General features: G+C 50.4%; 1 protein-coding gene across 2 annotated transcripts in view; it reads right to left on the bottom strand.

Moving 5' to 3' along the window:
• Positions 1 to 344: 344 nt before the first annotated feature.
• KAZN (kazrin, periplakin interacting protein) overlaps positions 345 to 14,668 on the bottom strand; it is a 135,119-nt gene continuing 120,795 nt past the window's right edge. The window contains exons 1-8 of one of the 2 annotated variants that reach the window (XM_072354624.1): positions 12,059 to 12,171; positions 9,226 to 9,417; positions 6,040 to 6,176; positions 4,583 to 4,753; positions 4,162 to 4,351; positions 3,124 to 3,254; positions 2,986 to 3,036; positions 345 to 2,133 (exon numbers count right to left, since the gene is read on the bottom strand). In XM_072354624.1, the coding sequence (XP_072210725.1) occupies positions 1,966 to 2,133; positions 2,986 to 3,036; positions 3,124 to 3,254; positions 4,162 to 4,351; positions 4,583 to 4,753; positions 6,040 to 6,176; positions 9,226 to 9,417; positions 12,059 to 12,158 (1,140 nt within the window). In that variant the 5' untranslated portion in view covers positions 12,159 to 12,171 and the 3' untranslated portion in view covers positions 345 to 1,965. Of the gene's footprint in view, positions 2,134 to 2,985; positions 3,037 to 3,123; positions 3,255 to 4,161; positions 4,352 to 4,582; positions 4,754 to 6,039; positions 6,177 to 9,225; positions 9,418 to 12,058; positions 12,172 to 14,668 lie in introns of those variants that run through there. The other variant, XM_072354623.1, reaches the window with a different exon arrangement.

Below are 14,668 nucleotides of genomic sequence, written 5' to 3'. Positions count from 1 at the left end.
ATCTTGGCTGGATTCACACCCCCCCCCACACCTTTACCTATAGGAAATCCCAATCCTGCTTGCTCCCATGGGTCAAAAAACCCCAAACCCACCCCCTGCTGTCAGCGGGGCACCCAAAAGGTGCTGCAGTGATGCTGAGCACCTCCACCCCATCCCTTCTGCACCACACAATGGATCCCCATTGACCCGAATTGAGGACAGGTCAACCCAGCGCCCAACCCCACCTCCAATCCCCAACCTCAGTTGAACCACATTGGCGCTCACCCGTACTTTAAAATAAGCTTTATTTAGATTTCTTTTTTCTTTTTCTTTTTTTTTTTTTTTTAATAACTTTTTTGTTTGTTTGTTTGTAATATTTGCATCCATGCCTTCAAGGATTCCCCCCCATCCCCTTCATTGAGGAGGGGGAACAAAAAGTCCAATCTAAAGGTTACCCATAATCCATCCGCTATTTCCCCAAAGTTCTCTCTTTTAAATAAATCATCCTCTTTGTAAGTTGTTTTTTTTTTCTTTTTTTCCATCTTTTTTCTTTTTTTTTCTTTTTTTTTTTTTTAGAATTATTTCTTAATTCATAAAAAGAAGCTGAAATGCAAAAGGAAACTACTGGATACCGATGGAGATCGCTCGTCTGCTTTCGTCGGTGGAGAGATTCGATCATTAAAAGGAAGAAAGGGAATAAATGCAAGGAGAAAAACAATCCAAATGACCCCCCCCAAATAAAAACACAACAAATGTCAATGTATTAAAACAAAAAACACCACCAAAAAAAAAAAAAACAGCTTTTCTGCAGAAAAGTTCTGTTTTTTGCACCCCGGCCCTCCCCATAGCATCACCATACGGGGAACGCAGAGCGCGGGAGTGAATTTCTGCCCTTTAAGACAAAATATTTCCCCATTCAAACAGGGCACGAGTCTCGGAATTCAGAAAAATAAGACACTTATTATAGCACTATTAAATAAATCTTCATAACTTTTTCTTTTAAGAGCTTCCAATGATACCGCTGAGCGTTAAAGCAATACAGGTTTGCGAGCTCGTCGTTCAAAGCGGAGCGCGGTTTCCAAGCATCCCTCCCTCCCCCCCCCATAATATTGGCACTGCTTTATAGGGATGTTGCTTTCCCCCGGCCCCCAGGGTCCCCAGTTTTAATGCCAGCAAAGGGCGAGCACCCCAAATCCACATTGGGAAGCTCTGAGGTCGCTGGGCTTTTCCAAGGCTTTAAGTGCTCCCACGTCGTCCCTGTTCCCCATCCTTTTTCCTCTTCCCCAACCCCAGCGACATGGAAAAAAAATATATATAAAAAAAAAACAAACAACCCCACCCTCAACATTACTGCAATAATTTAGTTAGAATAGCTCCTCTCTGGGTTTTGTGCAAAATAAATTAAAACGACACAAAGGGAAGGGGGAAAAAAAAAACACAGATTCCAGAAGGCGTTACGACGAGCCCGCGTGCTGCCACCTCCCCGGCTGAATGCAGTCTGGGTGGGTTTCACGTCTTGGTTTTGTTTTGTTTTCATCTCTTTCTTAAGGTCTCCGGAGATGTTGGGGTCCCCACTTTTCTCCCAAGTAGGGTCACCCCATTTGCAGGACAGGCTCCAGAAAAACAGCGTTTTCGGACAAGAGACGTCACAAGCACAAAGTGCACGAGATTTCCCCTTATTTACAGACACACAGCAGTCCTTCAAGTTTCAAGTTTTGTCGAAAAACAAACAAACAAAGGAGGAGGTTTGGGGAATTAATAAAAAAAAAAACCAACAAAACGAAACGAAAATCCCCCAAAAGACACAAAGACAAATAAAAAAAAAAAACAACCCAAACCAACACGAAAAAAGAGGTGACGACAAAGGAAAAATTACTGGAATGCTTAAAAAAAAAAAGCCAGAATCGATGGGGGGAGGGAGGGCACAAAATTACGTTGCGACTGGGTATGCACACGTGGGGGCTGTACATTGTTGGGGGCCAGGGGTCACCAGTCCGCGTCCTCCTCGATGTAGTAGTCGGGGGCCGTGCCATCAAATAGCCCTGGGTCGAGGGATTTGCGTTGCTTGCCCCGAGCAAACACCCGTGAGATGGAGCCAAAACCCATCTTCTCCTTCTTCTTTTTCCGTTTTTGGTCCTCGAGGTCTTCCAGAGACTGTAGGGAGAGGAGATGTGGAGGTGATATGGCTGATCTGTGGGGTTTTGTTGGTGGATTTATCTGCACTGTTGCTTGCAGTGAGGCTACGTAGGGCTTCCATGCATGGGGTTTGCAACCCATCCCCACCGTGCCCACTAAACCATGTCACAGTATCACCAGACCATGAAGGTTGGAGAAGATCTCCAAGATCATCAAGTCCAACCATCAATCCATCCCCACCATGCCAATGATTGTGTCCCTGATTAGAATCATTAAGGTTGGAGAAGACCTCCAAGGATATCAAGTCCAACCATCAACCCATCCCCAAACAGAACGATAGAATCATTAAGGTTGGAGAAGACCTCCAAGATCACCATGTCCAACTATCAGCCCATCCCCACCATGCCTACTGATTGTGTCCTTAAACAGAATCATTAAGGTTGGAGAAGACCTCCAAGATCACCAAGTCCAACCATCAACCCATCTGGCCATACTCACTGGCCACATCCCTGACACATCTCCATGTTGAACACCTCTGGGGATGTTCAACACCACCAAATACACAGATCCCAATGGATACTGAGGTCCTGAGGTATCTGAAGCCATGGGGAGGACCCGACCTCCTCCCACCACACGTTATCAGGAGTTTGGTTTCTCAGTGCCATTGCTATAGGATGTCAACTCCTGCTACATGGCAAAGCCACAGGGAGGCCTGGCTACCATCTGCATGAACACCCACAGCTTTTTAGGCTAAAACATAGAAGAACAACTCAATAATTCCATCAGTGCCCATTGGCAACCCCAAAATTCATTCTCTAGTGCAGGATAAGCTTTTGGGACAGGGGTTGAAGAAGGGGAACGCTGCCCTACCTGTACAATGGGGTTGTGCAAGTTCTTCTGTACCGGTCCAGGGCTGTCCCCCTGCAGCAAGAAGGGGAACAAGTGATGTTGAAACAGCAGGAACACAGTGTGGGTACCCTGCAGCACTTGGCTGTTCCTGGGACTTACGTTGCAAAGCGAATGCGTCCGGTGTCGCGGCGAGTTGATGTCGCTCGGCGTGGACGATCGGTCGCCTTCTGCTGCTGACGCGTCGGAGATGATGGACGGCTGCCTGGAGTGGCAGGGGCTCACCCGGACTGCTGCAAGGCAATGGGGAGATGGGGGTCAGCAGTGGCAAAGCTCAGGTGTAGGGCTGCCCCCCAGCGTGAGCGAAACCCTCCTGTAAACACCAGATTATATGCAAAAGCCAGCAACCCCCTGTGCAAAACTTAAGTTGCTATGCAAAACCCCAGCCTGCAGTGCAACACCCAAATCCAGGAACAACCCCAGGTGATCCGACTCAAAACCATGGCAACTCCCTGTGCAAAACCCCAGTGCAAGACCTAAGCCTGTGCAAAATATCCCCCGTGCAAAAATAGTTCCTGTTCAAAAGCTCAACAATTCCCAAACCCCAGCAACTCCTAGTGCAAAAACCCAAACCCTTATGCAAAACTCTGGCCTGCTATGCAAAACCTAAACCTGTGCAAGAAAGTCTTCTGATCCTGTTCAAAAATGCAACTCCTAGTGCAAAACCTGAGCCAGATGTGCAAAAAAACCCCAACAATCCCAAGTATTCCCTGTGCGAAACCCCAGCAACCTCCTAAACCCCAACCCAAAACCTAAAACCTTGTGCAAAACCCCAGGCTTCTGTGCAAGACCTAAACCTGTGCAAAACCCCCTGCAGCCCCCTGTGCACAACCTACAGCCCCATGCAGAGGCTCAGCCTGTGGTGCAACAAAACCAATGTGCCCTGTGCAAAACCCAGATCCTGCCCTACACCCCCTGTGCAAAACCTGGACACATAAAAACCCAAGCACCCCATGTGCAAGAAAGCTGATGCTGTCCTAAAGCCCAGCAACCCCCTGTGCAAACTCAACCCCCTGTACAAGACCCAGACCCATGCGAAACAAACAAGACCCTTATGTGCAAAACCAATGATCCTGTTTAAGATCTCAGCAACAACCCATGCAAAAACAAAGCTGGTGCACAAACCAGTGCAGGTCTCACCTTGCCGGTCAGCCGAGTGTGTGGGGTGGGAGTGGTACAGGGTCTGCTGGCTCTGCCTGATGGCAGCAGTGAGTGGGAGGTCAGCCTGCAGCACCCACTCCTGGTTGCCATTCAGCACCGTCTCGCCCGGCATGGCCAAAGAATGGCGCTTGGGGACGTCCTTGGTCAGCGTGGCAAGGGATTGCTTGGCCTGTGGGGACACTGCAATCAGCCCCTGAATGCAATGCTGCAGCACCAGGGATAGCATTGGGATGCAATACTTGCAATATTGCAACCAACCCTAATAATGCAACCTCGTGACAACGCTCAAACGCAACACCGCAACGCTGCCACATCTATCTCATCAAGGCAATAAATGCTGAGCCCTGACTCAAACCAGGCACCCTCCCACAGCTAGGAAATGCTGTAAGGCTGAGCTCACCATGGCCAGCTCGGCCTCCAGCTCCTTCATGCGGTTGTCTTTGAGGTCAAGCTGGGAACGCAGGGCGCTGGCGTGGTCGGTGGCCTCCTTGGCTTGCCGCCGCAGCTCCCACTTCTCCCGTTCCAGCAGGTCCTTCTCCTTGGCCAGGGCTTTCACCGCATCCTCACTCTCCTGGTGCAACATGGGGAAGGTGCTGAGATAGGGAATGCCCCAAAACTCCCCTTCCCGGCCCTCCCTGCAGCCACTGTGTCCCCAAAACAGGATGTCCGTGTGCCAAAATGGGATGCTTGTGTCCAAGATGGGACACCTGTACCCCAAAACGAGATGCCTGTGCCCTAAAATAGGACGCCTGCATCCCAAAACTGGACACCTGTATCCAAAAATGAGATGCCTGTGCACTAAACTGGGATATTTGTGTCCCAAAACTGGACAGCTATACTCCAAGATGGGTCGCCTGTGTCTCAGATGGGATGCTTATGTCTCAGAATGGGGACACTTTGGGCTCAAAACACAATGTCTGTGTCCCAAAATGAGATGTCTGTGTCCCAAAACTGGATGCCTGTGCCCAAAATGGGATGCTTGTGTCCCAGAATAGGACACCTGTGCCCCAAAATGAGACATTTGTGCCCCAAAACAAGATGCCTGTGCCCAAAAATGGGACACCTGTATCTCAGAATGGGACACACCTGTATCCCAAAATAAGATGCTTGTGCCCCAAAACAGGACACTGGTGCCCCAAAATGGGATGCCTGTGTTCCCAAATGGGATGTCTGTGCCCCAAAACGAGACATTTGTGCCCCAAAATAGGGTGCAAGCACCATGTCCCAAAGCTGGAGAGCTTCGCCAGCACATCATTCCATGCTCCTTGTTTTTTTTCTGCGCATTGAAGATTGCAATGACTTCCTTGTGGCAGGGGAAAAATGTCCCCGTGGCTGCCCCAGCTAACCCAGAGCTGGCTGTGAGTGCTGCTCCTATGGCACCAGCCTTCAAAAATAGCAAATTTCTCCCTTTGCATGGAAAAAAGCCCAGAATAGCTGTGGGAGCTGAGTTCCCACGCTCGCTCGTGCTTGCGGATGGCAGAACCGCAAGCACAACAGGAAGCCTTGCTTGCAACCCCCCCCTTGCTTTCCATCCCGAAAGCATCCCAAAAATGCTCTTTATTACAGAGCAAATGTTTGTGTGTGCGCTCTGCACGCTCCAACCTTGCAGGGACACCAGGAGCGAGCTGCCTTAGGGCTATGGACAGCAAAAGGGAGCAGTTAAAATAGACTGCTTGGAGATATGCTGGTGGCGCCCCATCCCTGCAGACACCCAAGGTCAGGTTGGAGGGGCTCTGAGCGCTGACGGAGCTGTGAGTGTGCCTACACAGTGCAGGGTGATCGGCTCAGATGGCTTTGAGGGTCAACCCCAAAGAAAGCCATCCTGAAGCCCCAAAGGAACAAAAGCCACACTCTCACCTTCCGGTGCTGCTCGTAGTTGCGGATGAAGTCACGGAGCTGCTCCTCGCGGCTCTCCAGCGTGGCGTAGAGCTGCTGCATTTGGCTCACCAGGTCTGTTTTCTCCGCCTTCAAGCGCTTGCGGTCAGCTTTCATGGCTGCAAAGAGAGCAGCGGGGTAAGCTGAGACCCCAGCATCACCACCCTCTGTAGGGTTGGCTTCCTGCTGCTGCGTTGTCATCTCATAAGGTCAGACTATGCGATCTTAGAGGTTCCCTCCAACCTTAATGACTCTGTGATCACATTCATAGAATCACACAACGGCCTGAGATGAAAAGGACCTCAATGCTCATCCAGTTCCAACCCCCTGCTATGTGCAGGGTCACCAACCAGCAGCACAGGCTGCCCAGAGCCACATCCAGCCTGGCCTTGAATGCCTGCAGGGATGGGGCATCCACAGCCTCCTCGGGCAACCTGTTCCAGTGTGTCATCACCCTCTGTTTGAAAAACTTCCTCCCCTAATCACATCCATGTGATTCCAAATGGAAGAACTATCAGCCCTGCACAGGAGGGGTGCGCAAACCCATCGTGTCGCATTAACATTCACTTAATTTCTCCTGTTTCTCCATCCCAACCATGAAATCCAATGTTGTTACCATGACTAACCCACAAAATCAGGCAGCCTTGCGTGGGGATCTCTGCTCTGTAATTAAATACACGCTCATTGAGCCCAGCTTTTGACACCTGCACGCAGCATCTTGCTGGCACTCTGCAGCCAGCGTCTGGCCATGCAGAAACAGGACATCCCAGTGCAACACTGGGTTTTAGGAAAAGCATTTCCATGGGGGATTCTGCCTTGGGGGAATTTGCCTGGAAACATCCTGTGAGGAAGCCAAGGGCTTTCCAAACCAAACCAGACCCAAATGGGCATCAGAAGGTGTTTGTTGTCTTATGTTGGGATGTTAAGGGTCTTCTTCAGGTCCTTGACTGTGGTCATCTATCCATATCTCTTGGGAATTCCATATCCATCCTTATCTACCAGATTCACCTCCATCTCTTGGGGACCCCATCTCCATCTCCATCTCCTGGGGACCCCGTATCTATCCTTATCTGCTGAGGATTCCATATCCACTCTTGTCTGCTGGGGGATCCTGTATCCACCTCCACCTCTTGGGGTGTCCATATCCACCACCATCTCATGGGGATTCCATCCATTTTTACCTCTATCTGATGGGGTACCCCCTATCCATCTCCATCTCCTGGGGGATCCCGTATCCAGTTCCATCTCCTTGGGAGTCCATATTTACCTCCATCTCTTGGGGACCCCACATCCACCTTTATCTGTGGGGGGACTCCACCTCACAGGGACCCCATTTCCACCTCTATGATTGGGGACCCCAGACCCACCTCCATCTCCTGGAGACCCCATACCCACCCTCACCCACATGTGGACCCCAGATGCCCCTCACAGGATTCCCCAGGACATTACATGATTCCATTCTGGATGTTCTACGATCACAAAATAAGGCACAAGGGACAGAACCAGCCCAGAGGAAGAAGCTGCAACACAACATCCCGTTCCAAGCCGCATCCTACGCTGCGTCAGTTCTGTGCTGGGAGATGTAAATGCTACAGGACGGCAGCAGGAAGAGCTGCTCTCCTCTCCCTTCCGCAGCAGGAAGGGCTCGTTGGCGTGGGACAACCCAGGAAGGCATTTCCCTATAGATCGAGGCTCCGTTCATGCCTCTCCAACCCCAAACCAGACCTTTATGGAGGTGCTGAGATGCCGTAGAGGCCGGATCCTCCCCTCTCCTCCCTCACTCTGCTTCCGCAGTGCTTCCAGGCTCTCAGCCAAACATGGCAACGGATTTCCCTACTGTTCCCCTACAATTTCCCCATCACTTGCCTGCTAACAACGCAGCGTGCGTGCAGCCAACAGGGAGGATGCTGCAGTTGCACATGGGGACCGGAGCCTGAGATCCTGCAGCCGAGCAGAGCCTGGCCACGTTCCCATCCCATTCCCCATATGTAGGTATTTTTTTTTCCCCCTTTTTTTTCTGGAGTTGCTGCCCTTTTTTATTTGGCAGGAGTTTGACATGGGAAGGGAAAAAAGGATTTCTGCAGCGTCCCATTAGAGCTGCGTTGCTGCCCAGCCTGTGGGGATGGATCCAGCACTGCGGGCTTTGCCAAAGGACGGGGAAAAGGCTTCCAGAGTTGGAAGGAGGGAGGAAGAAGGGATGTAAATGGGCTGTTGGCCGCGCTGCTCACAAGTGTGAGCCGAGATTCCCTCACTCCATCCCTCACACCTGCAAGGAAGTCCCGCAAAACAAATCCCAGCGGCTTCTATAGCCGACCAATAAAAGCCCAGCTGAAAAAAGAGAAGCAAAACACCATGATGTTCTTTAAACACTCGTGATTCTCAGGCCATTATGGCAGTGCAGGGGAAAGCTTGCTGCTCAGTCACAGCATTTTGGCTTTCTGCATACAACTACACCACGACTTCCCATGGAGAAGGGGCAAGCCAGCCTGCTCCAACAGCTCACAAGGACCATTTCCAACCCTCAGAACGTAGCAAAAAGCTCTAAAAAAGTCTCTTTGTTTCACCTACACATCATCAAAGAGCAATAAAACTGAAAATATACAGAGCATGGATGATTTTTGCTTTTCCTTCCCTTTACTTTCTTTTTCCATCCTACTCCTTCCCTTCCCATAGCCTTTCCCTTCCCATAGCCTTTCCCTTCCCATAGCCTTTCCCTTCCCATAGCCTTTCCCTTCCCATAGCCTTTCCCTTCCTTTCCCTTCCTTTCCCTTCCCTTCCTTTCCCTTCCTTTCCCTTCCCTTCCCTTCCCTTCCCTTCCCTTCCCTTCCCTTCCCTTCCCTTCCCTTCCCTTCCCTTCCCTTCCCTTCCCTTCCCTTCCCTTCCCTTCCCTTCCCTTCCCTTCCCTTCCCTTCCCTTCCCTTCCCTTCCCCCTTACCATTTCCTTTTCCCTTCCCTTCCCCACAGCCCCACATGGTGCCATTTACCCTGGGTATGACACCATCCCACCTTCACTTACTCCAGTTTATTCACCAAGAAGTGCTTTTTGGAGGTGGGAAAGCCTACAACATCAGGTTCTGCCCTGCAGCACAACCCTTCAGTGAGGCTTGCAGCAAGCTCCATGCGGAGGAATGCATGGAATAAAGCCCTATAGGGAAAGGCAACCCTTACCCTGCAGAGCCTCCTTGGCCCGTGCCAGCTCCTGCTCCTTCTGCGCCAGCTGCACCTTGAGCTCAGTGGCTGACAGCACCTCGGGGGATTTGCTGCCATGTGTCTCCTCCAGCTCCTTCGTCAGCATCTCCTTCATTTGCCGGAGCAGGTGCACCTCCTCCTGCAGCTGGGCCACCTCCTCTCGCAGCAGCGCTGGGGACAAGCAAACAACACGTCAACAGGAGCCATAAAACCGATAACCACAAGTGTGCGTGGGTCCTTTCCCACACCGTTTGGCCACGTAACATAGGAATCTGGGATACAGTTTGGGAAGGAACAGCCCCTGCCCTACCTGCACTGCTGCCTCCCACCTTCCCTATAGGTGCAGAATGAATGGGGCAGAGCCAGCGTGGTGCTGGTCCCCCATCCCTGAGCCAGCAGCTGCTCTGGGAAGGCATAAAATCTGCTTTGCATACTTGAAATGCTTCCCTTATGAAAACTGGCAAGGCCTCCTTCTGTAAATTATTTAGCAATAAAGTCACTAACGAGGAACATTCGAGCTGCGGGCTGGGGATTTCATTAAAGTCCAGAGCGCTTTCTTGAAATCCTCACAAAAAACTTGGATAAATCGGTGTCCGAGGAGCACAGCTCGGCCCTGCCCACGTTACCAGCTCCCGAGGGGAAGGAGAAATGCACATTTTTTGGCCTCCAGCATGTGGGAAATCAGAGGACATGCACGGGGTTCATGCAGTGCAAGCAAATGTGTGCACTGCCAAAGGTCGCTGGTACGCAACTGAGTGCCTGGCTGCAGTGGGGACCTTCCTTCCTGCACACAGACCTGCCTCCACAAACCCCATTAAAACCCCCTTCCCCCCCATTTCTGCACACCAGCCCAAATGCCATAAAAATCCCATCTCCTCCATTTCTGCAAGCAACCAACCACACCACCCCATTGCCATCCATTCCTTCTCCTTCCATGCCCAACCCAGCCCACCTTGTGCTGTTTCTCCCTGCTCACATCCCCAGCCATCAGCCCCGTGGCAAATGATTAACCACACATGTTCAATGCCAACCAGCCCCTCTTCAAGCCGTGCTATCAGCCAATCCAGTACCCAACAGGATTCATTTAGAGCCTGCTGCATCCCCACTCGGATATGGGCAATGCTGGTCCAACCATCCCAATTGAAATCCAGATGTACAGTGAGGTCTATGAGATCTATAGGTCCCCATCTAGGATGCAATAAATCCATGAGACCAAACCAGCACGCTGGTCATCCTGGTGGGAGAGAAGGAGCCCAAACCATGGCAAGGATGGTTCACCCAAGGACATACACGTATATAACACCTACTTATCTATCTGCATGCATCCATCTCTATCCAGTGGCATATCCATATGGCACAATGTACAACCCAGCTGTCTCTATCTGTCTATCTAACGGTGTCTCTATTCATGGATCAAAGCACAACCCATAAACTGAAGGTTCTGGGGTTCCATGTCCCCATACACCATTGGGAGCAGCTTACAAACCTACCAGGAGACGCTGCCCCCAAACCCAACTGCACAGCATCCATCTCTGCCCTATCCCAAACCCACTCCAATTCAACCCAATGATGCTGGAAGGAGCCCACCCCCTTCTGCTTCACCTCCCTACAGCTAAACCCCAATGCAAAAAGCAATGCATCTTTCCTCTCTTTTTTAACCCTCTTTTTTTTTGCCCTCTTCCCTTTTGGGCTCATCCCCACCCCATAACGAAGCAATGCAATTAATAGGGATGGAAGGTTCTCCCTCCTCGCGCTGCAGCACCCAGAGCAGCCAGAAATCAACGCCATTTAAACGTTCCCTAATTGATGAAAACTGCCATTCGCACACAAAATAATTGGCTGTTAATTATCTTTTAGCTGATAGCATTCAACATCCATCCACCCTTTATGCTCCGGGGCACTGATGAGCATCCTAATACAACGCAAATGGGTACCTTGGTGGGCTGTAGGATAAAGAAGGGTATAGGAGAAAAGCAGTGATTTAAGCACTAAGGGATGAGTCAAGCTCACACTTGAAGAGCACCCCATGGCTCTGATGGTTCTGGTTTGGTCTGACTTCAGGTACCTTGGGAAGGTTCACACCAAAGCAGCCCTATTGTGGGAAACATCCATAAGTCCACCCCTCCCAACTAAAGGGCACTAAAATGGGGGAAAACCACTAAATTTCCAGGCTATGTCCCTTTGGAGAGCCCCAAACACGTTCTGACCTACAGAAGTACCCCAATGCCTGCACAAACCCGCTGTGCCCACCCCCATTTTGCCATTGGGATGGCTCCAAACCTGCCCCCAGAGCAGCACTGCGTTCCTGCTGCGATAATAATCCTGAGGATGTGGCACTTTGTAAAGCCCACCCGTGACCACTGGGGCACCTCCAGTATCGGGATACAACCCAAATCCCACTAACAGCCTTGCAGGAGGGGAGGGCAGGAGGATGTGATTTCTCCCCCCCTGCCCTCTAGGCAGTCACCCAGGGCAGGGGGGGAACCCAAGGGAGCACTGGGGGAGAGCAGAGAGCCGGCGAGGGTTTGGTTTTTGTTTCCTCTTGTAAGGGAGTAAAAGGAAGCAGAAAAGGAACAAGGGAAAACGCAGAGAGGGACGGGATAGAAAGAAGAGTGAAAAGAAAGCGACCGAGAGGGGAAAAAAAGAGACAGAACATTACAGATAGAAGAAAAAAAAAAACACATTAAGAAAATAAAGCAACAAGCCAAACCCACCTCAAAAAACAAACAGCTACAAACCAAGCAGGGACGACACACGGAAACCCCCTTCCTACCCCCCTCCCCCCCCCCCAGCCCCATATCTGAGCCCTTACCCGTGGGATTCCAGCCAGCTCGTCCCACGTTCCCCCGCGTCCCCCAGCTCCCTGCTGCTGTCCCCCTCCGTGTCCCCACTCCCCGCTGCATGGCGGCCATGCAGGGCCCTGCTGGGCTCCAGCCTGATGTCACCCGTCGGAGGAGTGGCTTGTCCTGGCCGGGCAGGAATGTAAAGGAAGCAAAAAGGATCCGAAAGGAGACGGAAAGGAGACGCTGGGCTGCACCGGGTGGGGAAACTGAGGCACGGGAGGGTACATCGCCTGTTGTTCCATGCAATGGGATGCATGTGTGATTGATTCTCTGTAGTGCAGTGCTGTTTTATTCTATCCTCCTGGCTTGCGGGCTGCTTCACGCTGAAGCTGAATGCTGGAGTGTAGTAAGGGGCTGAAGTAACACTTCTTGTGCTGCTGCTGGAAATGCAACGGGGAAATGAAGAGCGGGATGCTGGCACCTTTATTGGGGACATGCTTAGTGGGCACGGTGGGGGTTTGCTGATGGTCGGACCTGGTGATCTGAGAGATCATTTCCAACCTTAACGATACCACGATCCAAGGCTGGGCTGGAAAGCCCAACATCCACCCGCTCCTACAGCCCTGCACAACTGGGGTCACCATGAACTTCAGCCTCAGCACCATCTACCCCCCAAAGGCTGATCCTCTGGGACCACTCAAGGACAGCAGCTGATGTAATGCAGTTACAGTGCAAAGGTAGGGCTGGCAGGGGAAAACCCGGTGCTGGTTTCAGTTTCTTTTCCCTTTGGATTACATTGCTTCAAATAAAAGCATCAAGGAGAGGTTTCAAGACAAGAATTGCTTGCTTTTCCTTCTTGTAACTCATCTTGTCTCTTGCAGGAACCAGTCACTGCTTGCTACCTGCAAGGACTTCAAGCTCCTGAACCATAGAATCATGTATTTTGGAGAAGACCTTTGAGATCACCAAGTCCAACCTCAATGCAGCCCACCATGCCCAGTGCCCACATCCCTCAGTGCCACATCTCCACACTGAACACCTCCATGGATGGTGACCCCACAGCTCCCCGTGCCAACACATCACTGCTCTTCTGGAGAAGAAATTCTCCTAATACCCAACACGATGCCTTCCATAGAATCATTCAGGTTGGAAAAAGACCTCTAAGATCATCGAGTCCAATCATCAACCCAACACCACCATGCCAAGAAATCACACTGAAACATCTTTATCACATCCCTACCCAGGATATAAACATCGATCTTCTCCTTAAAAAACAACCCAGAAATGATAAAATCCACATAAAGAGACAAAAAGCAGCTTTTACCCCCAGCCCTCCCCACTGGCATTCCCTTGCATAACGCTACAACACCGGTGACCACAAGAGGACAAACATGGTGGTGTCACTTCACAATGCCAGCTCTATTTCTGCTGCTTCCTGAACTCATCACCCTTCTCATTTTCTTCCTTTCTCCCCCCCCTTTTTTTTTCCCACCCCTCCTTCTTTTTATCACGAAAATTATGGTTGTTATCACAGAATGTTGTGCCTAACAACTTCTGGCTTCCTTCGGATGTTTTCATTCAGCTGCTAAAACGCTGTAATGACACTGAGATAATGGCCCGCAGAAATAAATGATACAGATCAAAATAGAAGGGGATTTGGTTAAGGCAGAAAAGGGAACAAATAGGAATTATCCATCCTAATTAGCATTCACAGACTGCGACTGGGGAAGGAAGGCAGGAAAAGAAAGAAATCATAGAGCTGTTAAGGTTGGAATAGACCTTTATGATCATCAAGTCCGACTGTCAACTTGTTACCACCGTGCCAATTAACCACGTCGTAAAACCACAGAATCATTAAGGTTGGAAAAGACCTCTAAGATCAACAAGTCCAACTGTCAACTCATCACCAACCGCGCCAACTAAACCATGTCACAGAATCATAGAACCACAGAATCATTAAGCTTGGAAATTAACCTCCAAGATCATCAAGTCCAACTGTCAACTCATTACCACCATGCCAATTAACCATGCCATAGAATCACAGAGCCACAGAATCGTTCAGGTTGGAAAAGACCTCCAAGATCATTAAGTCCAACCAACAACCAGCACGTCCTCGGGAATGTTTTTTGGTAGGTCATGTTGTAGATCTACCAGAGCCCAAATCAGAAGCGTGGTCCTGGGGACACAAAGTGGCCATTGCAACAGCACGTCTTGCACCCCCGTGCTGGCAAATAGTTCATTGCAACTTTGCAACAAACTGCACCTGCTGCAGAGACCGAAATGCTCTAAAACAGCTGGGAGCCCCCAGAATTAATATTTCCCTTTTAAAGATAACTGCTGGGGAAAAAAGCATGGCCAATATAGATTCAACATTACCCGGGGTTTTCCATTATTCACTGAATCTCACCCCACGCCGTGCTGCAGTGCATTCATTACCATATATGATGACAAAGAAATTGCACAACTCCTGCAAAGAGGCGATAAAGCGGCCGCCTCGGCTGCTAAACCACCACGCTCAACAGGCCATCTCTAATAAGCAGCGTGTAATTAAGTCTCCACACACTCAGGCTGTGCTCCTGTGAATGTCTGCCATGGGACCAGTTGCACGCGTGGAAGTGGCAGAACAGAGGTGAACCATT

The sequence above is a fragment of the Excalfactoria chinensis genome, chromosome 20 (genome assembly GCF_039878825.1).
Source record: "Excalfactoria chinensis isolate bCotChi1 chromosome 20, bCotChi1.hap2, whole genome shotgun sequence".
Classification (NCBI taxonomy): domain Eukaryota; kingdom Metazoa; phylum Chordata; class Aves; order Galliformes; family Phasianidae; genus Excalfactoria; species Excalfactoria chinensis.
This window is presented reverse-complemented; position numbering and strand designations above follow the sequence as displayed.